Source organism: Bombina bombina, chromosome 3 (genome assembly GCF_027579735.1).
Source record: "Bombina bombina isolate aBomBom1 chromosome 3, aBomBom1.pri, whole genome shotgun sequence".
NCBI classification, from domain to species: domain Eukaryota; kingdom Metazoa; phylum Chordata; class Amphibia; order Anura; family Bombinatoridae; genus Bombina; species Bombina bombina.
Genome location: NC_069501.1, coordinates 1,232,467,690 through 1,232,492,185, shown reverse-complemented (window position 1 = coordinate 1,232,492,185; position 24,496 = coordinate 1,232,467,690). Strand labels below are relative to the sequence as shown.

At 41.5% G+C, this 24,496-nt stretch overlaps 1 protein-coding gene across 3 annotated transcripts in view; it reads left to right on the top strand.

Annotated features, from left to right (window-relative positions):
- Positions 1 to 11,327: 11,327 nt before the first annotated feature.
- FCHSD2 (FCH and double SH3 domains 2) overlaps positions 11,328 to 24,496 on the top strand; it is an 816,168-nt gene continuing 802,999 nt past the window's right edge. For 2 of the 3 annotated variants that reach the window (XM_053708715.1, XM_053708716.1), the window contains exon 1: positions 11,329 to 11,639. In XM_053708715.1, coding sequence (XP_053564690.1) covers positions 11,595 to 11,639 — 45 coding nt within the window. In that variant the 5' untranslated portion in view covers positions 11,329 to 11,594. Of the gene's footprint in view, positions 11,640 to 24,496 lie in introns of all 3 variants that reach the window. The other variant, XM_053708714.1, reaches the window with a different exon arrangement.

Genomic DNA, 24,496 nt, shown 5'->3' with positions numbered 1-24,496 from the left:
TATGCAGTATACATAGGTATGTAAGCTTAGCTATAAAGGCACGGATTGTATGCAGTATACATAGGAATGTAAGCTTAGCTATAAAGGCACAGATGGTATGCAGTATACATAGGTATGTAAGCTTAGCTATAAAGGTAGAGATGTTATGCAGTATACATAGGTATGTAAGCTTAGCTATAAAGGCACGGATGGTATGCAGTATACATAGGTATGTAAGCTTAGCTATAAAGGTAGAAATGGTATGCAGTATATATATGAATGTAAGCTTAGCTATAAAGGCACAGATGGTATGCAGTATACACAGGTATGTAAGCTTAGCTATAAAGGCACAGATGGTATGCAGTTTACACAGGTATGTAAGCTTAGCTATAAAGGCACGGATGTTATGCAGTATACATAGGTATTTAAGCTTAGCTATAAAGGTAGATATGGTATGCAGTATACATAGGTATGTAAGCTTAGCTATAAAGGCACGGATGGTATGCAGTATACATAGGTATGTAAGCTTAGCTATAAAGGCACGGATGGTGTGCAGTATACATAGGAATGTAAGCTTAGCTATAAAGGCACGGATGGTATGCAGTATACATAGGTATGTAAGCTTAGCTATAAAGGTAGAAATCTTATGCAGTATATATATGAATGTAAGCTTAGCTATAAAGACACAGATGGTATGCAGTATACACAGGTATGTAAGCTTAGCTATAAAGGCACAGATAGTATGCAGTGTACACAGGTATGTAAGCTTAGCTATAAAGGCACAGATGGTATGCAGTATACATAGGTATGTAAGCTTAGCTATAAAGGCACAGATGGTATGCAGTATACATAGGTATGTAAGCTTAGCTATAAAGGCACGGATGGTATGCAGTATACATAGGAATGTAAGCTTAGCTATAAAGGCACAGATGGTATGCAGTATACATATGTATGTAAGCTTAGCTATAAAGGCACAGATTGTATGCAGTATACATAGGAATGTAAGCTTAGCTATAAAGACACGGATGGTATGCAGTATACATAGGAATGTAAGCTTAGCTATAAAGGCACAGATGGTATGCAGTATACATAGGTAAGTAAATGTAGCTATAAAGGCACAGATGGTATGCAGTATACATTGGAATGTAAGCTTAGCTATAAAAGCACAGATGGTATGCAGTATACATAGGTATGTAAGCTTAGCTATAAAGGCACAGATGGTATGCAATATACATAGGTATGTAAGCTTAGCTATAAAGGCACAGATGGTATGCAGTATACATAGGTATGTAAGCTTAGCTATAAAGGCACAGATGGTATGCAATATACATAGGTATGTAAGCTTAGCTATAAAGGCACGGATGGTATGCAGTATACATAGGTATGTAAGCTTAGCTATAAAGGCACGGATGGTATGCCGTATACATAGGTATGTAAGCTTAGCTTTAAAGGCACAGATGGTATGCAGTATACTGTACATAGGTATGTAGGTGTTTAAAGGGATTTTAAACATTTTGATTATTGCAATAAAAAAACACAACAAGTGCTGTATACTTAATAGAAACCATTGCATTATGTATTATTAATTTATTTAAATTTAATTTTACCTTTTTTTAAAGTAATTTCTGCAATGTCTATTACTTCCTGCCACAGCAGGAAGGAGGCTGTGGTCTCTACAGGAAGCTAATCTAGCCTGATGTCTTAAAACTTCTAGAGTTGGTTTAGTATTAAAATAGAGTAGATGAAAAAGAAGTCCTATTTGTTCATGCTCAGAACTGCCAGAATGAAACTAAGAGGTATAAAACCCCATTTTTTTCTTTTATGATTCAGATAGAGCATGCAATTTTAAACAACTTTCTATTTTACTTCTAATTTTCTTTGTTCTTTTAGTATAATTTGTAGAAAAGCATACCTAGGTAGGGTCAGGAGTTTGGAGCTAGCTGCTGATTGGTGGCTGAACATATATGCCTGTTGTCATTGGCTTACCAATGTGTTCAACTAGCTCCCCGTATACCAAGAGAATGAAGCACAATTGATAATAGAAGTAAAATGGAAAGTTGTTTAAAATTGTATGTTCTATCTGAATCATGAAATCATGCCCCTTTAAAGGGAAATTCGAGTCAAAATTAAACTTTCATGAATCAGATAGAGCATACAATTTTAAGCAACTGTCTGATTTACTCCTTTTATCAATGTTTCTTCGTTCTCTTGTTATCTTTATTTGAAAACGCTGGGACATAAGCTTTGGAGCTGGACCATTTTTGTTCAGCTCCAGGGTAGTGCTTGCTGATTGGTGGCTACATTTAGACACCAATCAGCAAGCACTTCCCAGGTGCTGAACCAAAAATGGTCCGACTCTTAATCTTGTATTCTTGCTTTTTCAAATAAAGATACCAAGAGAACAAAGACAAATTGATAATAGGATTAAATTTGAAAATTTCTTAAAATTGCATGCTCTATCTGAATCATGAAAGTTTAATTTTGACTCGACTATTCCTTTAAAGAGCAATGGGGATATTCCAGTTTGCCACTGAAAATAGACTTATACTCAACAAGAGTTAGAGGATTCTGGATTTGATGTTTTAATTTTAGTAGCTACTTTATGAGGAAGATTAAAGGGATATGAAACCCAGTTTTTTTCTTTCAGGATTCAGATAGAGCATGCAATCTTAAAGGGACAGTCTACACCAGAATTGTTATTGTTTTAAAAGATAGATAATCCCTTTATTACCCATTTTTGCATAACTAACACAGTTATATTAATATACTTTTAACCTCTGTGATTATCTTGTATCTAAGCCTCTGCTAACTGCCCCTTTTTTCAGTTCTTTTGACAGACTTGCAGTCTAGCCAATCAGTGCCTGCTCCCAGATAACTTCTCGTGCACAAGCACAGTGTTATCTATATGAAATACGTGAACTAACACCCTCTAGTGGTGAAAAACTGTTAAAATGCAATCTGAAAGAGGTGGGCTTCAAGGTCGAAGAAATTAGCATATGAACCTCCTAGGTTAAGCTTTCAACTAAGAATACCAAGAGAACAAAGCAAAATTGGTGATAAAAGTAAATTGGAAAATTGTTTAAAATTACATGCTCTATCTGAATCATGAAAGTTTATTTTGGCCTTGACTGTCCCTTTATATATTTTTATTTGTTCTCTTGGTATCTTTATTTAAAAAACAGGATGTAAGTTTAGGAGCCTGACAATTTTTGGTTCAGCACCTGGGTAGCACTTTAGTGGCTAAATGTAGTTATAATAGGAGTAAATTAGAAAGTTGCTTAAAATTGCATGCTCTATCTAAATCATTTTTGATTTGGAGCAATTTAGGCAGAAACTAGGCTCATTTTGATATTCTTCAAATCATTTTAATACTCATGGGATAGAGGATTCAGGGTGTGTAAGAAATAGCAGAACATCTCAAGCAGCATTCCTATTCATCCTAAAGGGATTCTATCGGTTTGAAGTCAGGGCTTGATGCAGGAAACTAGAGTTTGTCCGCACTAAATTTGTCAAACCATGTCTTCATGGACCTCCCTTTATGCATGGGGGCACAGTCATGCTGGAACAGGAAGCAGCCAATTGTCTAAAATATCTTTGTATCCTGTAGCAGTAAGATGACCCTTCACTGGAACTAAGGGGCTCAGCTTAGACCCTGAAAAACAGCTCCAGGCTATTATCGTTCCTCTAACCAAACTTTATAGTAGGCACTATGCTTTCCGTTAGGTAGCGTTCTACTGGCATCCGCCACACCAAGAGTCTTCCAGCAAAGTGCCAGATAGTGAGAGACATGATTCATTACTCCAGAGAACATGATTTTATTACTCCAGAGTCCAGTGGCGCCGCGCTTTACACCACCCCAACTGACGCTTGTCACTCCACATGTTGATGTGAGGCTTGTGTACTGCTGCTTGGCTGTTAAAACTCTATTGTGAAGCACCTGACGCATCGTTCTTGTGCTGATTTTGCTTTCAGGGGCAGTTTGGAACTCTGCAGGCAGTGATGATAGGCTTTTTTTTTTTTTTTTTTTAAATGTCATACACACTTTAGCACTTATAGACCCTGCTCTGTGAGTTTGCGTGGCCTACCACTTTGTTGTTGGGCTGTAGCTGCTCCTAGACATTTCACAATAATAGCACAGCTGGCTAGACCTAGTAGGGCAGAAATGTCACAAACTGACTTGTGGCATCCTATGACAGTGTATGTTTAAAGTCAATGACATCTTCAGTATGGCCTATTGTACTACCAATGTCTGGCTATGTGCTGGATTGTATATACCTGTTGGCAATGGCTGTGGCTGAAACACCTGAACTCAATAATTAGTAGGGGTGTCCACATACTTTTGACCAAATAGTGTATTTACAGACACATACTGATTCTCCACGAATATTCTGCCAAATACATATTTCACCATGGTGAACATTCTCTTGATCTCAAAAACAGCCGTGCAATTGTGTGTTTGTGGACAACAATAAAACAAGTAATTAACATAAGATGGCGGCACTATAGATATTTGAAGGGTATGTTTATGTGATGAATACATTTATCATTATTTAATAAATCGTTAATCACAGCACCACTAAAGCATTCTATCCACTGTCAGAAAAAATTAAATAAAAAATTGTATATATATTTTAAGGGTGCAAGAGTTTAGTAAAACCTCCAATTTTACCATCTACAAATAACAAAAAAAGGGAACTCAGCACACCTCAATTTAGCAAAAGTGTAAATGCAATTTATTACAAAGTATCTAATTACAATACTATAATATGAATCCACAACTTTCAGTCCATCCACACATGCAAACTACTTTCATTCATAAAATAATTAGATTCAACCCAGGCGTCCCTGGAAGAATCAACCAAGGCTCTCAGAAAACCGCTATTAATGTCTTAGAAAGTTCATATAGATGAAAAAGTGAACAGTCCCTTAGACATGCAAAACTTTCACAGTTGTTTTGAATTTGAAATCTTTGATGCAATTTTTCAGATATGGTTGCTGTAAGGAGATTCTTTTCGATTACAAATGTATCTTCTTATACATGAGATTTGAATAACATTTTGAGCTCTGTAATTATTCCCTTATTCAGCATACACCTTTTTATGATGAGTATAAGCACATTTATGGGTTAGTGCAGGACAAGACAGAAAGCCGTTAGTTCATCCACCATATGTATTCAACTATATGTTAACACTCAATATACTCCAAGGCTCTTTCCAAGTTCCCCTCTTTAAACCACACTTGCGGTTGGGTAGTATTCAGCCCGGGTATCGGTACTTAACTATTCTAACAGTTCATGTTGTAACATATGCATAGAGTTTCTGACCCTTCCCAGTATTAGAGTGTTAATGAATTAAAGCGTCTCTAATGTGGTAGAAGCCGTGTGTTAAATCAGCAAGTGTATCACCAATCATCTGTATTGCGTCTGTATTAGTATAGAAGCTGGCCAGTTAGAACATGCATGTTAATTAGCTTTATAATACTTGCGATTTCACATCCTTTTGAATAAATGGAGATGCCCCCGACTTTTATCCACTCATGCGGACGGGAGAACAAACACTTGATTCGGTCTTGTGTCTTTATGAAACCACGGCTCTTTTCTGTAATCTTTTTGCATCAAAGTCCTTGTATCGACAAGCGGTTCAGTGAGCAGCCTTACACTCCGACGCGCGTTTCGGGACTCCGCCCTTTCTGATAATGGAGAGGGGCAGTGTATTTGGGGGTATCTTGGGAAGTCGATATTTGTGTTTAATATAATCATTTGAGAGTTCATATGGTCCTAAGTTTGATGTAATTGGCTTACATAACTTTTGGCATATGCTTTTCTTTTTTAAGAACATGATTTTGTGTTCAGGACATAAAAATACAATATTAAAAAAGCCATCCGCTTTTAAAAAAGCATGTTTTATATAGTGCAATGTTTAAAATAAAAAAAAATGCACTATTGTAAAATGAAAAGGCTGCAGCTATTGTCTTCTCTGCAACATTAATATCCTGTACACAAAATCTTGTACAATATACCCACAAAGCATACATCACATAAACATAATCTGCCCCCTAAAAACTGTTTTGGGATTACTACCCTAGGATAGCCCTAAACAAGCACATTCCAATGAGATCCCCTTAGACGGGGTCCTGTCTAACTTTGATCTCATTGGAATGTGCTTGTTTAGGGCTATCCTAGGGTAGTAATCCCAAAAACCCTTTTTAGGGGGCAGATTATGTTTATGTGATGTATATATTTATCAGTTATTTTGAGAGTAGATATGGGAGTGTATTAGTTAGATACATAGGAGTGCTATCCCAGACAGTATTCTAAATTTGATGTAATTATTATGGTTTTTACCAGGGGAATACTATAGTAGTTGTTACTAAGTAACACAAAGGTTAACATTTATAGATGTTTATGTAATTATCAAATAGAGTAGTTTTGATGCGTATTAGGGGGGTCCCCATGTGGGGCTTTTCTCCTAGGATAGAGTCCAAAGTGATGTCACTGGATTATGCTCAATTAAGAGTATTGTAGAGTAAGTGACACAAAGCTTACTGTTCATATTATTTTTGTTCTATATTAATATACAAAAACAGAGTTTTAAATAACAAAAAGTATCCAACGCCAGCTGGGTATCAGCTTTGGCATTTCTGCACCAGAATGTCTTGGTTGGCAGTGGCACCTTCTTGTCATAGTCCAGATCTTAACTCCTGCAGAAAAGTTGTGTCCCTCCTGGTATCCAGGAGCAATAAGGCACTCAACACAGGGGCAGCATACCAGTGCAACCACAATTTAGTGCCAGCTTTGTCAAGACTCATAACCTGGACTTGTAAAGCATTAAATAATGCCAGTGAGCCTGTGTCCCCTCTTGGGTGTGTACAAGTCACACATCCTGTGATTGTCTCTCTCCCTCCATCCCAGTCCCAATGAATAACTGTCCCTCCTCGGTTTATGTCCCTCTGTTTACTCCCCCAGAGTGGTGCTTTTCACTCCCCGCCTTTAGGTCTATAACTAAACGCTCCAGCCCTAGGCTAGCGAGTAGTCTCTCACCATCAGCCTGCCCATGTCCTTTCCCTCAGCCGGTCTCTTTCCCCCTCCTCTCAGCCGGTCTCTTTTTCCCTCCCCTCAGCCTGTCTCTTTTCCCCTCCCCTCAGTTCCCCTCAGCCTGTCTCTTTTCCCCCCCATTTAGCCTGTCTTTTCCCCTCCCCTTAGCCTGTCTCTTTCCCTCCTCAGCCTGTCTCTTTCCCTCCTCAGCCTGTCTCTTCCCCCCCCCTCAGCCTGTCTCTTTCCCCCCCTCACCTGTCTCGTTTCCCCCCCTCCATCTTTTCCTCCCTTCCCCTCAGCCTGTATCTTTTCCCCCCCTCCCCTCAGCCTGTATCTTTCCCCCCCTCAGCCTGTCTCTTTCCCCCCCCTCCCCTCAGCCTGTCTCTTCCCCCCAACCTCCCCTCAGCCTGTCTCTTTTCCCAACCTCCCCTCAGCCTGTCTCTTTTCCCAACCTCCCCTCAGCCTGTCTCTTTTCCAAACCTCCCCTCAGCCTGTCTCTTTTCCAAACCTCCCCTCAGCCTGTATCTTTCCCCCCCTCAGCCTGTCTCTTTCCCCCCCCTCCCCTCAGCCTGTCTCTTTCCCCCCCCTCCCCTCAGCCTGTCTCTTCCCCCCCCCTCCCCTCAGCCTGTCTCTTTTCCCAACCTCCCCTCAGCCTGTCTCTTTTCCCAACCTCCCCTCAGCCTGTCTCTTTTCCCAACCTCCCCTCAGCCTGTCTCTTTTCCCAACCTCCCCTCAGCCTGTCTCTTTTCCAAACCTCCCCTCAGCCTGTCTCTTTTCCAAACCTCCCCTCAGCCTGTCTCTTTTCCCAACCTCCCCTCAGCCTGTCTCTTTCCCCCCTCCCCTCAGCCTGTCTCTTTCCCCCCCTCCCCTCAGCCTGTCTCTTTTCCCCTCCTCCCCTCAGCCTGTCTCTTTTCCCCCCTCCCCTCAGCCTGTCTCTTTTCCCCCCCTCCCCTCAGCCTGTCTCTTTTCCCCCCCTCCCCTCAGCCTGTCTCTTTTCCCCCCCTCCCCTCAGCCTGTCTCGTTTTTCCCCCTCCCCTCAGCCTGTCTCTTTTTTCCCCCTCCCCTCAGCCTGTCTCTTTTTTCCCCCTCTCCTCAGCCTGTCTTTTTCCCCCTCTCCTCAGCCTGTCTCTTTTTCCCCCTCTCCTCAGCCTGTCTCTTTTTTTCCCCCTCCCCTCAGCCTGTCTCTTTTTTTCCCCCTCCCCTCAGCCTGTCTCTTTTCCCAACCTCCCCTCAGCCTGTCTCTTTCCCCCCTCCCCTCAGCCTGTCTCTTTCCCCCCCTCCCCTCAGCCTGTCTCTTTTCCCCTCCTCCCCTCAGCCTGTCTCTTTTCCCCTCCTCCCCTCAGCCTGTCTCTTTTCCCCTCCTCCCCTCAGCCTGTCTCTTTTCCCCCCCTCCCCTCAGCCTGTCTCTTTTCCCCCCCCTCCCCTCAGCCTGTCTCTTTTCCCCCCCTCCCCCTCAGCCTGTCTCTTTTCCCCCCCTCCCCTCAGCCTGTCTCTTTTCCCCCCCTCCCCTCAGCCTGTCTCTTTTCCCCCCCTCCCCTCAGCCTGTCTCTTTTCCCCCCCTCCCCTCAGCCTGTCTCGTTTTTCCCCCTCCCCTCAGCCTGTCTCGTTTTTCCCCCTCCCCTCAGCCTGTCTCGTTTTTCCCCCTCCCCTCAGCCTGTCTCGTTTTTCCCCCTCCCCTCAGCCTGTCTCTTTTTTCCCCCTCCCCTCAGCCTGTCTCTTTTTTTCCCCCTCCTCCTCAGCCTGTCTCTTTTTCCCCCTCTCCTCAGCCTGTCTCTTTTTTTCCCCCTCCCCTCAGCCTGTCTCTTTTTTTCCCCCTCCCCTCAGCCTGTCTCTTTTTTCCCCCTCCCCTCAGCCTGTCTCTTTTTTCCCCCTCCCCTCAGCCTGTCTCTTTTTTCCCCCTCCCCTCAGCCTGTCTCTTTTTTCCCCCTCCCCTCAGCCTGTCTCTTTTTTCCCCCTCCCCTCAGCCTGTCTCTTTTTTCCCCCTCCCCTCAGCCTGTCTCTTTTTTCCCCCTCCCCTCAGCCTGTCTCTTTTTTCCCCCTCCCCTCAGCCTGTCTCTTTTTTCCCCCTCCCCTCAGCCTGTCTCTTTTTTCCCCCTCCCCTCAGCCTGTCTCTTTTTTCCCCTCCCCTCAGCCTGTCTCTTTTTTCCCCCTCCCCTCCGCCTGTCTCTTTTTTCCCCCTCCCCTCAGCCTGTCTCTTTTTTCCCCCTCCCCTCAGCCTGTCTCTTTTTTCCCCCTCCCCTCAGCCTGTCTCTTTTTTCCCCCTCTCCTCAGCCTGTCTCTTTTTTCCCCCTCCCCTCAGCCTGTCTCTTTTTTCCCCCTCCCCTCAGCCTGTCTCTTTTTTCCCCCTCCCCTCAGCCTGTCTCTTTTTTCCCCCTCCCCTCAGCCTGTCTCTTTTTTCCCCCCCCCCTCAGCCTGTCTCTTTTTTCCCCCTCCCCTCAGCCTGTCTCTTTTTTCCCCTCCCCTCAGCCTGTCTCTTTTTTCCCCCTCCCCTCAGCCTGTCTCTTTTTTCCCCCTCCCCTCAGCCTGTCTCTTTTTTCCCCTCCCCTCAGCCTGTCTCTTTTTTCCCCCTCCCCTCAGCCTGTCTCTTTTTTTCCCCCTCCCCTCAGCCTGTCTCCTCCCCCCCCCCTCAGCCTGTCTCCTTCCCCCCCCCTCAGCCTGTCTCTTTTTCCCCCCCCCCCCTCAGCCTGTCTCTTCCCCCCCCCCCCCTCAGCCTGTCTCTTCCCCCCCCCCCCCCCCTCAGCCTGTCTCTTCCCCCCCCCCCTCAGCCTGTCTCTTCCCCCCCCCCCCCAGCCTGTCTCTTCCCCCCCCCCCCCAGCCTGTCTCTCCCCCCCCCCTCAGCCTGTCTCTTCCCCCCCCCCCCCCCCAGCCTGTCTCTCCCCCCCCCCCCTCAGCCTGTCTCTTCCCCCCCCCCCCTCAGCCTGTCTCTTCCCCCCCCCCCCCCTCAGCCTGTCTCTTCCCCCCCCCCCCTCAGCCTGTCTCTTCCCCCCCCCCCCCTCAGCCTGTCTCTTCCCCCCCCCCCCTCAGCCTGTCTCTTCCCCCCCCCCCCCCGCCTGTCTCTTCCCCCCCCCCCCTCAGCCTGTCTCTTCCCCCCCCCCCTCAGCCTGTCTCTTCCCCCCCCCCCTCAGCCTGTCTCTTCCCCCCCCCCCCCTCAGCCTGTCTCTTCCCCCCCCCCCTCAGCCTGTCTCTTCCCCCCCCCCTCAGCCTGTCTCTTCCCCCCCCCCTCAGCCTGTCTCTTCCCCCCCCTCAGCCTGTCTCTCCCCCCCCCCTCAGCCTGTCTCTCCCCCCCCCCCTCTGCCTGTCTCTTCCCCCCCCCTCCGCCTGTCTCTTCCCCCCCCCCTCAGCCTGTCTCTTCCCCCCCCCCTCAGCCTGTCTCTTCCCCCCCCCTCAGCCTGTCTCTTCCCCCCCCCTCAGCCTGTCTCTTCCCCCCCCCTCAGCCTGTCTCTTCCCCCCCCCTCAGCCTGTCTCTTCCCCCCCCCTCAGCCTGTCTCTTCCCCCCCCCCTCAGCCTGTCTCTTCCCCCCCCCCTCAGCCTGTCTCTTCCCCCCCCCCTCAGCCTGTCTCTTCCCCCCCCCTCAGCCTGTCTCTTCCCCCCCCCTCAGCCTGTCTCTTCCCCCCCCCTCAGCCTGTCTCTTCCCCCCCCCCTCAGCCTGTCTCTTCCCCCCCCCCTCGCCTGTCTCTTCCCCCCCCCCTCGCCTGTCTCTTCCCCCCCCCCTCAGCCTGTCTCTTCCCCCCCCCCTCAGCCTGTCTCTTCCCCCCCCCCCTCAGCCTGTCTCTTCCCCCCCCCCCTCAGCCTGTCTCTTCCCCCCCCCCCCTCAGCCTGTCTCTTCCCCCCCTCAGCCTGTCTCTTCCCCCCCTCAGCCTGTCTCTTCCCCCCCCTCCCCTCAGCCTGTCTCTTTTTTCCCCTCCCCTCAGCCTGTCTCTTTTTTCCCCTCCCCTCAGCCTGTCTCTTTTTTCCCCCTCCCCTCAGCCTGTCTCTTTTTTCCCCCTCCCCTCAGCCTGTCTCTTTTTTCCCCCTCCCCTCAGCCTGTCTCTTTTTTCCCCCCCCCCTCAGCCTGTCTCTTTTTTCCCCCTCCCCTCAGCCTGTCTCTTTTTTCCCCCTCCCCTCAGCCTGTCTCTTTTTTCCCCCTCCCCTCAGCCTGTCTCTTTTGCCCTCAGTCCTCCCTTTTCCTCAGGCTCTATCTCCACCTTGCTGTCTTTATCATTCCTTAGCCCACCTCTTCCTCCCCTCAGTGTAACCGGAGGTCCTGTCCTACCCCTCCCCTCGGTCTTTTCTCTCCTCCCCTCAGCCTGTTCGTTCACTCCCCTACTCCCTTCCTCGGGTTAGAGACCCAGTCCTGAGCCTGTGAGTCTTCCCTCCTCCGTGTCTCCTCTCCTCCCACTGGCCGTGTCCCTCCTCCCCCAGACTAGCAGCCTCAGTCTCTAGCTTAGTAGTGTCGGCCCTTCATGGAGCCCCCCGGCCCGCTCTTCTCCTCCTGCATCTCCTGACACAAAGCCCGGACCCCCCGCGCCTCTCTCGTTTCCCCTCCAAGGCCCTAAACCACAGTCCCTTTGGGCCCCCCTCCCCCGAACCTTCCCCTGGATTTATGGTGGAGCATCGGCCCGGCATCATGCAGCCCCCGCCGAGGAAGGTGAGCTGAGAACCAGGGTACAGTGCCTGGGTGCTGGGCTTTGTGGTGATGTGGTGCCCTTGTTGATCTGGTTGCACTGCAGTTATCCTAACCTTACATAGGTGCCCTTTTACTGCCCATGTAACGGCTCCTGTGCCCGCTGTAAATGTTACGTGCACGCCAGGCTGTAGCACACGGGTTATTGTAGGTGCCTCACTGCACGGCCAGGTGGCTGTGTACTTACCTGGGTGCTGAAGCTCACATGGCTGTAACTGTGACATATATAGATCTTATAGTGCTGCAATATACCGTATACATGTTGTAATGATACATTTACATCATAGTGCTTAATGATCTGCAGTATAAATATATAGTTTAGTGTAACCACAAGTCATCCTTATTGCAGTGTTTAGCAGAAATATCTTACATTTATTATATATAGCCTAAATGACTGTAATACATATAGATTTAGCAATGTTTTATATGTAGTTTAAATGACCCTAATGAGATATAGCTACACAGCTTGCCTTTTCTCATTATAAATCACACAGAATCTCTTGTATGTGTGACATAGTTTAGTATAAATATTGTATAACCTCCTGTCAGTGTTATGTTTTCCTACTACTTCATGTTGATGTGGTTCAAGCTATTGTAGGTGCCTGTAATCTCACTGCTTGTGCTGGCTGCTTTGATGGTGAAACATATGTAATATAAAATCTATGCACTGCAGGATTATTAATCTGATACAGAGATCACCTGCTGTTTGAATGTGGTGCTGGCAATAGGCACTAATGATAAACATCACATTTGGTTATAGCAGATTAGTTTTATTTATCATATGTAATGACATCTTATTGTATGTCAGTGCAGGGGTCATTAGTGTAATGTCAGGATTTAGGTTATTATCCTATATATGCTTCACCCCACAAATATTTATTCAAGATCACTTTGCATGTGCAGTATGTGACTGCTAGTACCTTCATTATAGGGCCTAGGTATTGTAATTCTTGAATATAGGTTTTAACCATGTATAGATAATAGGTTGAACAAAGTTACTGTTTACTGTAATTGCTTGTGCTTTGTTGAATAATTTTTCCCCCAAATATGTGTTATAGCCCTTATGGTATGTTATATTAAAACATTATGTTTGCATTTTACATTATTTGATTGGCGATGCATTATTTTACTATAGCAAGTGAATGCAGATGTGGGACCATTATTTTTATTTATTTTTAGCTTACTGTCTACAGCTTCTATCTGGATGCTGTGTATTAGACTTTAAAGGTGCAATAATCTCTATATTTACTCTGTTTTCTACAGATTCTGGTTGTTAATATTAAAACCATTTCATGTTTTTGTCATTTCTCTGTAGGAGCTTGGCAGCTTTATATTTGTATGACAATGGTGTGACTCATTGTTTATTTGTCTGTAACATGCATATGCTGCAAGGCTATGGTATTGTTTGCCATAACTTTGATAATTAGTCCTGTGGTATATCTGTATATCACACTGTACATCCGTTTTTCTTTTTTCCCATGCACCTGTCTAGTGTTATTAGAAAGAGGAAATCGTATCTGCATGTTATGACGCTGCAGGGGCCTGGCAGCCTATGTGCTTTGTATGGATATTGCACTTTAATGTATTGCTAGATGTCATTATTTATATAGCACTCTCCTTTATAGATGGTAGAGGAGACCTTTTTTTGTTTTATAAATATGCGTTTGGGAACTTTAGCAAGTGAGAGCACTACGCTAATTAAGTGTGTATTTTTTTTAAATGAGCTTTTGTTGCTGCAAGTATGGGAAAAAGCCACTGTTTATAAAGTGATGAATATAGTGTTCTGTATATGGGTACAGGCTCATACTCTTTATGTACAGTGATTATTTTTTTAATTGGTGTAGAATCGGATGATGCCACTCGGCACAATATTGTGTTCCAAAACTTTAGGTGAACAAAAAGTGAATTATTTGTGGGATTGCTGTATTTAATGTTTTGCTTGTAAGTTGTAACCATTCTATGGTAGCTTAAATGTGTATAATATCCCACTTCATTCTTTATGATAGGCTAGATTACAAGTGGCACAGTATATTGAGTTTTTTTTTTATCGAGAAAACTCCACTAAAGTTAAGCTTTTTGCGCTAGTCTGGTTGTGCTCGTATTACAAGTTGAAAAAAAAGTATTTGCGCAAGCAGTTACCCAACTAGCGCAAAAATCTGAACATCGAATATAACGTGCTGCTTCACGTATTCCCCTGTAAAGTCAATGGAGAAAACAAAAGTGGAAATAAAAACGAACACCCACTCTCATTCAAACACTATCTATAACATAGTCTCATTAGCGCTAACCCGACATGAAAATATGAATATTTCATATTCCAATGTTCTTTACATAATGAAATATGTTTTTTATTTTATTTATAATTAAATATTTCTACATATATATTGGTGGCTGCATGTATATGCCTCTTGTCATTGGCTCACCCAACGTGTTCAGCTATGTCCCTGTAGTGCATCGCTGCTCTTTCAATAAATAATACAAAGAGAATGAAACAAATTTGAAAATATAAATAAATGAGTAAGCTGTTTAATAATGTGAGGTTTTATGTCCCATTAACCTACCTGTATAATCTATTTATAATCACATAACACTCTGGAACTCGCCATAATCAAACCAGTGGGCAAACACTAAACTTGTAGTTCTGGGATATAGTGGTCTATGATCACATCTGTGGATCACGTTGTGCAGCACAGTAAATTTCTTTCTAACCTCCTGACACAGGTAGAGCAGTGAACAAGTGCACATGCGCACAAAACGCGTCTGCTTGTGAACCTGTCCATTTCACCTGTTGATTTTTAGATGTGCTGACCGCTTTGTTTTTAAGTACGGAAATAAAGCTTTTGGATTTTATCAGCGAGATATGTGGTATGTATAACCTGCATAGTGCGCTACTATTCCTGGATCTACATACAGTTAGAAAACCCTTTATCCAAACTGCTTGGGATCGGAAAAGGTTTGGATTGTGGAATATTTGCAACTGTAAAATGGCACAGTTTGTAGAGGGGATGGAACTAAGTGTAAACAACAATATCTTATGTCATTTAGCAATATTTACATGTCGTCATAATACAGCTGTCACATGTAACCTAAAGGTAGTTTTTTTTAATACAGGCAGGGAAAATAGTAATTTGTTCATTTTATTTAAAAAAAAAAAAAAAGTGAAAAGTTTTTGGATTTGGGAATTTGTATCTGTACTACCTTTTTCTTCAGCTTGTTAAAGGGACACTAAGGAGCAATAATAAAAGCCTCTGATGTGCTAGTTTTGTAATGTGCACTAATAAAATGTTCGTTGTGGTTAACCTGTGCAAAGGGGGTTTAACGCATAATAATAGGCAAAAATGCAAGCAGTGCACCTTCTTTTTGCAGAAACAAGTATTCCTTAAAGGGATACTAAACCCAAAGTTTTTCTTTAATGATTTACATAGAGCATGCAACTTTCTAATTTACTCCTATTATCAATTTTTCTTCGTTCGCTTGTTAGCTTTATTTAAAAAGCAGGAATGTAAAGCTTAAAGGGATAGTCTAGTCAAAATAAATCTTTCATGATTCAGATAGAGCATGCATTTTTAAGCAACTTTCTAGTTTACTCCTATTATCAAATTCTCTTTGTTCTCTTGGTGTCTTTATTTGAATGTAATCATAGGAAGACGGCCCATTTTTGGTTCAGCGCCTGGATAGCGCTTGCTGATTGATGACTACATTTAGACACCAATCGGAAAGCCTACCCAGGAGCTGAACCAAAATGGGCTGTCTCCCATGCTTATATTTCTGCTTTTTCAAATAAAGATACCAAGAGAACGAAGAAAAAATGATAATAGGAGTAAATTAGAAAGTTGTTTAAAATTGTCTGCTCTATATGAATAATAAAACGCTTAGTTTACTTTTGACTCGACTATTCCTTTAAGAGCCAGCTTATTTTTGGTTGAGAACCCAGGTTATGTTTGCTTATTGGTTTGCTAAATATAGCCACCAATAAGCAAGCACTATCCAGGGTACTGAACCTAAAATGGGCTGGCTCCTAAGCTTTAAATTCCTGCTTTTTAAATAAAGATAGCAAGAGAATGAAGAAAAATTGATAGTAGGATAAATGAGAAAGTTGCTTAAAATTCGATGCGGTATCTGAATCGTAAAAGAAAAAAAGGGTTTGTATCCCTTTAAATTGTTTCATTGTGCATAGTTCATTTTCTGTGTAGTGTTCTTTCATTATTTATTTTGCCCCTTTTTTCTGCAAGAAAGACCAGAGGAACCTACTAGATCTCTGACACTACAACATTGCACACAGTGACTGCTTAATCAACGTGGGAGTTTGTTATATCTGACATTAACTGACTGCAAAAGAAGATAAAATAAATGTACTCAAGAGCTAGGAGTTTTTTAATTTATTTTTGTAATAGACAGACTTTTTTTTCCTGGGATGCACTAATTGCAGATATGCAAATATATTTAACATTAAACATTTCATGTTAGTCATTAAAAAATAAGTAAATATAATATTTTTATTAAGAGTTTACTTCTTGAAGTTAACTTCACACACCATTGGTATACTGTGCCAGTTGCTCGCGGTGTCAGTTTTTTTTCTTTCTTTCTTCTTTGCAACGACGGTCGCTGCTGTCAATGAAAATGTAACTGCCCACCTTATATTCCTGTTCAGCACGTGCTCACAGTGTACCCTGCGCATGTGCATTACTCACAGACGGCTCTAATTTTACAAACCATGGACTGCAGTGCTTCCAGCATTGCGATCCACTGCTTATAGTGGAGAGATGCAATTTGTGCGCATGTGCAAGCCTTTCAGTAAGCGCTCACTTATTAGATCTGTGTAAGCGCCCAGTCATCATCTGGTTGGATGACACATCCGCCGCTGTAATGAAGAAATAAACCTCTGACTCAGTGGGCAGCTAGTAGAGCGTGCAGATGGCGTGTGAAGTAAACCCTTTAGAAAATTTAAAGTTGTCATAGTTGACTCGTATGAAATGTTTACTGTCCCTTTATCTCTTAAACTCCAATATAAAATATATTTCTGTTGTCTTGCTAAGCGTAAACATTTTTAAAGCATATTAACATAGTTTGCTTTAATTGTTTGTGGTTTTTTTAATGGCCAAACTACTCACTACTGAGTCTGCAGACAACAAAGCTCGCCACGTTCAGTGGTAGTTGGTATAAAGTGCATTATTTTACAGTTCCTGTTCGTTAAAGCCAGTTAGGCACAGATATGTAACATGGTTGTTTTTGAGAAGTCTGCAGTGTGCTTTTATATTTAAATCACAAGGTGTCTACTGTTCATTTAAGAAGGTGTGTTGATCTGTTTTTGCATATTATGCTGAATGTGCCTGTGTTTTCTGGCTACTTAAAGTGATTGTAAACTTTTAAGAAATTAAATCCCACTATCAAATAATAATTTAAAAAACAGTGGCACTTTGATTAATTAAAGTTTACAAAGATGCTTAATTTTTTTTTTAAAAAACTGACCTTTGTGTTATGGTAAACATAACGCCTATCCTCCACCCTCATCTCCTGTTTTCATTAGCATATTGATGATGAATCTGGCTTCCTCCAATAGATGTGTGCCCCCTTTGGCGTCCAGCTCGTGGGGCACGCAACGATTGGAGAAATCCGGATTTTTCATTGATCTGCTAAAGAAAGCAGGAGCTGCGGGCGGAGGATTGGCGTTATGCTTAAAAAAAAAAATAAGCGTCTTTTTGTAAACTTTAATGAATTAAAGTGCCACTGTGTTTAACAAATTAAAGCCCAGTATAAAATAATAATCTTAAAGTTACAATCACTTTTAGTAATAATATATAGGATCATGTATCCGGTTTAGGTATAGCTGTTGTAGACAGTTAGTTATTCATTTAGTTTATATTCCTGTAGGCCATTGGCTGTGTTTGTGTTGTTTAAATCTTGCTGGCTGGGATTTATTATAATAATGTGTTATTTTGATGAAAGCTCAATCATAGAGGCTTTGGTTGTCTGTAGGCAGCAGTTTGCTGATACACTTTTGAACATAGAATATTTTGCCTAAGAATCCGGTTAGAGCTAGAACCAGATAAGTGAATCCATTCTACCTGATTAATATTAAAGTAGATGTCATAGCAATATGTTTGTACCTAGGACCCTGGATTTTAAATATACTTGTTTAACTAGACTGTGCCCAGAGTCGCTTGTATTGCTGTCATAAACGTTATTAATGATTTCCAATTTACTTCCGTTAGCAAATTTACTTCTCATGTTGGGCTCAGGAGCAGTGTTCCCTCTAAGGCCAGTTTTGTGAGCAGCCCAGCAGTGAAACAGTTAATTAGAGACATTTGCAAACAATATACAATGCAGTTTGCAAGATTTGGTTCTTTTTATTAACTGTTTCACTGCTGGGCACTCACAAAACTGGCCTTAGAGAGAACACTGCTCAGGAGTAGCAACAGGTGTTCAGCTAGCTCCCAGTAGTTGCTGACTTTAAATCCATGATTAGATGTAGCTGCATGAAATGTATGTAATTATGATTGAACCTAGGTTACCCTGCAGGTATGTGAAGAAGAGTTGCTGCACATGTGCAGACGGGTCAGCACTAGAATGCAGTGAAAGCTAGATTTCAACATGGCGCACCCATGATTAGAGGGAGGTAAATGTCACTTTAACTTTCTTTAGTCCATTTGCTGGGCTTAAACACATAGTTATACGCAAGCGATTGCAACAATAAAAGCCTCTAACATATAAATAGAGGGACATGATCTGCCGTCACTCCCCCCTGTAAAGCTGAGACTGCTCTGAGTGGAGGCAGCGGGAGCGTGCATCTTCTGCTTACTACTGTATAAAGTAATAGGGAGTGGTATAGATGTACTTTATATATGGGGGTTTGCATTACATTACTTTGTGGTGGGCCCTTATCTACGCTGTACAGGGGTGACGTTTTTCCTGATGTAGCTGTGCAGGACCGGGTACTAGGCACCATTAGGCAGGACCGACCAGGTAATGAAAATTAAACTTTAGACTGGTCCGGAGTTACTTTGTCCTGCCTAATAGTGCCTCGTACCTGGTCCTGCATAGCTACATCTACTTTACAGCGCAACATGTTCCCCGCTCAGGCCCGCTATCAGTAAGATGATACCGCTGCTGCAGACCAGTATAGGCTGTGAGAGGGGGGGAAGATAAGGTGGCGCCGTTGCGCAAACCAGTCTGCACGCCGTAGGAGAGGGGAGGAGTAAGATGGCGCCGCAGCGCCAAACAGCGTTTGAGACTCCGCACATAACTAATCAATAATGAAAATTGCTGAAAACTAATTTCATTATCAATTTTTTTTTTTTTAATTTTTTTTTTAATTTATGAAGGATTAACTTATTAAACTGCAGATAGTTCACCCAATAATTTCATTCATTTCAATGATCTAGCTATTCTCATCTAATGAGGATATATAACCAGTAATTGTCTGATATAAACGGAACAATCATTTGAAAAGCTATTTATTCTAAAAATGAAAACCATGATTTAAATATGTCTTACTGACTAGTGATTTAAATCAAATCCACCCTGGTTCGTTCATTGAAAATAAATTACAGCAAACAATGGGTAATTTATTCAGACAGTTTTCACACCTGACTGGTATGTTTTATTGCAAAACTACAGAAAAGTCTTGGCATTACAAGGTATTTTATATCCCTTTTTAATATACTAAATAACCTCATAATTAAGATTGAGTTAATGATAATCTTTCTAGGTAATGTTTACAGCACTAACAGAATAGTAGCGATTAATATCAATAACCTCACAAGAATGGGTCTCGACAAATCTTGTGAACCAAGTAGCTTATGGTTCTTTAAAGGGACAGTATACACCAATTTTCAATTAACTGCATGTAATAGGCACTACTATAAAGAATAATATGCACAGATACTGATGTACAAATCCAGTATAAAACCATTTAAAAACGTACTTAGAAGCCCCCAGTTTAGCTCTATTTAAAAGGTTACTGGAACACCCACTGCAAGTGGGAAATTGCAGACACTCCTTCCCCCTTCCTTTGCATATGAAAAGACACTTTACACAAACAGAAGCAAGCTGGAGTAAGTATACCTCGGTATTCTCCTAAAACTTTGGGACTTGGTTAAGAGTCTGAAAATCAGAGCAATGTTATTTAAAAATAAGCAACATTGTATATTATTTCTTTAAAAAAACAAAACTGTATGGTCTATATAAATGGATCATCTACAAAACATTTATGCAAAGAAAAATCTAGTGTATAATGTCCCTTTTAAAGGGATTTGAAACCCAAAATGTATATTTTATGATTCAGATAGAGCATACAATTTTAAACATCTTTCCAGTTTACTTCTGTTATCTAATTTGCTTTATCTAGGTATCCATTGTTGAAAAGAATACCTAGGTAAGCTCTGGAGCTGGGAAGCTAGCTGCTGATTGGTGCCTGCACATATAGGCTTCTTGTCATTGGATTACAAATGTTTTCAGCTAGCTCTCAGTTGTGCATTTCTGCTCTTTCAATAAAGGATACCAAAAAAATGAAGCAAATCTGATAAAAGAAGTAAATTGGAAACTTGACTAAAATTGTATGTTCTTTCTGATTCATGAACGAAAAAATGTGGGTTTCATATCCCTTTTAAAGGAACAGTCAACACCAGATTTTTTGTTGTTTAAAAAGATAGGTAATCCATTTATTACCAATTCCCCAGTTTTGCATAACCAACACGGTTATAATAATACACTTTTGACCTCTGTTGATTACCTTGTATTTAAAGGGACACTGAACCCAAATTTTTTCTTTCGTGATTCAGATAGAGCGTGCAATTCTAAGCAACTTTCTAATTTACTCCTATTATCAAATTTTCTTCCTTCTCTTGGTATCTTTATTTGAAATGCAAGAATGTAAGTTTACATGCCGGCCCATTTTTGGTGAATAACCTGGGTTATTCTTGCTGATTGGTGGATAAATTCATCCACCAATAAAAAAGTGCTGTCCAGAGTACTGAAACAAAAAAGAAGCTTAGATGCCTTCTTTTTCAAATAAAGATAGCAAGTGAACGAAGAAAAATTGATAATAGGAGTAAATTAGAAAGTTGCTTAAAATTGAATGCTCTATCTGAATCACGAAAGAAAAAATTTGGGTTCAGTGTCCCTTTAAGCCTTTGCAAACTGCCCCCTTATTTCAGTTCTTTTGACAGACTTGTATTCTAGCCAATCAGTGCTCACTCCTCTAGGTAACTTCACGTGCGTGAGCTCAATGTTATCTATATGTGACACACATGAACGAACGCCCTCTATTGGTGAAAAACTGTCAAAATGCATTCACATAAGAGGCGGCCTTGAAGGTCTAAAAAAATTAGCATATGAGCCTACCTAGGTTTAGCTTTCAACTAAGAATACTAAGAGAACAAAGCAAAATTGGTGATAAAAGTTAATTGGAAAGTTGTTTAATTACTTTGAACTTGACTGCCCCATTAACTTCATGTATAATTCTACCTTCTGTCCTTATGCAAAAGTATAGCTGGGATCCTAAACTGTATTTGCTAGTTCTTGTAGAATAAAACATCCAGTATACCAGTGTGCAATGACTGGTGTTGCCTCTATATAAAAGCATCTCACGCTTGACATTTCTACAAACTCAAAATAATTGCACAGCCAACGTAAATGTATAATACATGTTTTAAACTGATCATTTCTAGTTTACCTTAATTGTATGCAAATGAGTTAAACTTTCATGCTTCAGATTGTATATAGAAAAGTCTTTAAAACTATATGCTCATTTATTTAATTTACTTTGTTCTTTTTGTATCCTTTGTTTTTTAAGCATAATAAGGTAGGATCAGCAATGCTAGGTGGCGATTGGTGACTACACACATTTGTCTCTTGTCATTGGCTCACTGGGTATGTGCAGCTAGCTCCCACTACTGCATTGCAGCTATAAAAACTGATTTTAATTGCATGTGTAAAGGGAGATTATAGTGGAAGAATGGCATGCTCTTTTTCTTAAGATTGTGTCATTTTAGCCCTAGTTACCCTGCAACTCTGTGTTTAACACCTGTAAAGGGGTTAAAAACATAGTTAAAGTTCCACCGATAACTGATGGTCCAGAGCGGAAGTAGAGCTGCATGGTGACTAATGCTTTGCAGGGGTTAAACACAGAGAGCATTTTATTATTACACTAATGTTTGCATATAACACATCTGAGCCTTTTATGTTTGCACTTTTATGTTCCTTTAACAAATGGAATTTAAAGGGACATTCCAAACTAAATTGGAATCCACATGGCTGCATTTCAGTTTTGAAAAGAATAATTTTTGTAACACATGTATCAGCAAAACGTCTTCTAATAAAAGCTGTAGCTGTTTCAAAAGTATATTTAAATATGCACCGTGCACATAAAACCCTAAATAGTTTTTCATGATTCAGATAGAGAATTCAATTTTAAACAACTTTCCTATATACATCTATTCTCTAATTTTCTTCATTCTCTTAGTATCCTTTGCTAAAAAAGAATATCTACATAGGCTCATTAGCCCATTTTCATTGGCTTACAAATGTGTTCAGCTAGCTTCTAGCAGAGCATTGCAGTTTCTTCAATAAAATAAAGAGAATGAAGCAAAATTGATAACCGAAGTAAATTGGAAAGATGTTAAATCTATAATCTATCTGGATCATGAAAGAGAAAAAAAATTGGGGTTTCATGTCCCTTTAAAGGGACATTCCGGTCAAAATGTAAATGCGCATAGATGAATTACATCTGACTAGAAACTATATCTAGTAAAAGTTATCACTGTTTTAGTGTTAAAGGGACATTCGAGTCAAAATTTAAATGCACATAGATTTATTGCATATTTGAATAGAAACATATTTGCAATAGAAATGTATTGGTAAAAATATTTCTATTAAGAGTTATAACTGTTTTAGTGTTAACATTTTTCTCTGCAGGTGCATGTGAAGCATAGCTAGATATTGTCACTGCACCTACATTTTAAATACTGCAGCTGCTCAGCTAATCAGTGGGGCTTGTATCATGTCAGCAATTAATACATTGCGTCATTACCAGGTGGTACAAGCACCTTGGGCTCTCCGAACAAGTGTTGTGTATAAAATGCTGGTGCACGGTGCATACTTAAATACACTTTTGAAACAGCTATAGATTTTATTAGAAGCATTTTTGCTAATACATGTATATTACAAAATTGCTTCTGTTCAATACCGAAATGCACCCATGTGGTTTCCAATTTTGGCTGGAATATCCCTTTAACATTTGTCTCTGCACATTTAAATTTAAATACTGCAGCTGCTCAGAGTGCCAGTGGGGTTTGTATCATGCCAGCAATTAACAAATTGAATCATTACCAGATGGTGCAAGCAGCTTAGGCTCTCTGAGCAAGTGCTGTGATTAAAATGCTGGTGCACGGTGCATACTTAAATACACTTTTGAAACAGCTATAGCTTTTATTGGAAGCCTTTTTGCTAATACATATTTGTTACAAAACTGCTTCTATTCAAATTGAAACGCATCTATTCAAATTCAAATGTTGTCTGGAATGTCCCTTTAACTCTTTGCCCTCTGGGGTTTGATGATTTGCATCTAAAATGCAAATTCATTATTTTCACAATTACTGCATAAAGGCAGCAATGACAGGTCTGCTTTTTCAGTTCCATATATTATGCAGCAGACTGTAAGTGTAATATTCCGTTCCATATTTTCTCCGTATCTTTGTGAAGGATCACAAGGAAGTCGCTTCACTTCCGGGCAGTAGAGGAGTTTGCCTGCTATAGGTATTGCGATATAAAGTATTTCTGCGAGGGCATCTTCTCGCTATATAAAATGTCTGACTGTATTCTTAAAGAGACATTACCGTTGGTTCTCACTGGTACCAATTTAATGGGCACACCACCAGGCTGATTTTACTGACCCACTGGCTAAAATGTAAACCAATATTACATGGACATTAAAGTCAAAATTAAATCTTCATGATTCAGACAAGCATGCAATAACTAACTACAATGACTTATATTATCAAATTTGTTTTATTCTCTTGGTATCCTTTGTTGAAGACTAAATCTAGGTGGGCTGATAGGAGGTTAAGAGCATGCACGTGTCTTTTAAAGGGACATGAAACTAATAATTTTTCTTTCATGAGTCAGAGCATGCAATGTTAAACAACTTTCTAATTTACTTCTATTATCAAATTTTCTTTGCCCTCTTGGTAACTTGTGAAAAGCAGGACCGTAAGCTTAGGAGTGTGCAACTGTGCACGTCTGGAGCACTATATGGCAGCAGTTTTGCAAGAATGTTATCCATTTGCAAGAATACTAGATGGCAGCCCTATTACATACCATGTAGTGCTTCAGATATAGGGATCAAATGGGTAGAGGGCCCTGCCCAGAGTTGCACTATTGTAGTCCGCTCCTATGAAGGTGATCTACAAACAGCTGTGCTCATAGGCTTACATGCTAAAGGGGTTTATGGGGATAGCAGGGGAGTTAGGAGAGGTTAGTGTAGGTTGTAAGCATCCCTGAACAGTAGAGTCTTTAGGGAGCACTTGAAGCTTTCAAAACTAGGGGAGAGTCTTGTGGAGTGAGGCAGAGAGTTCCACAAGATGGGAGCCAGTCTGGAGAAGTCCTGTAATGTTAGGAGGTAACGAGAGGAGGAGATCAGCAAGCACTATCCAGGTACTGAACCGAAAATGGGCCGGCTCCTAAGCTTTCATTCCTGCTTTTTTCAAATAAAGATACCAAGGGAACAAAGAAAAATAGATAACTGGTGTAAATTAGAATTTTGCTTAAAATTGCATGCTCTATATGAATCACAAAAGAAAAGAAAAAAAAGTAGGTTTAGTATC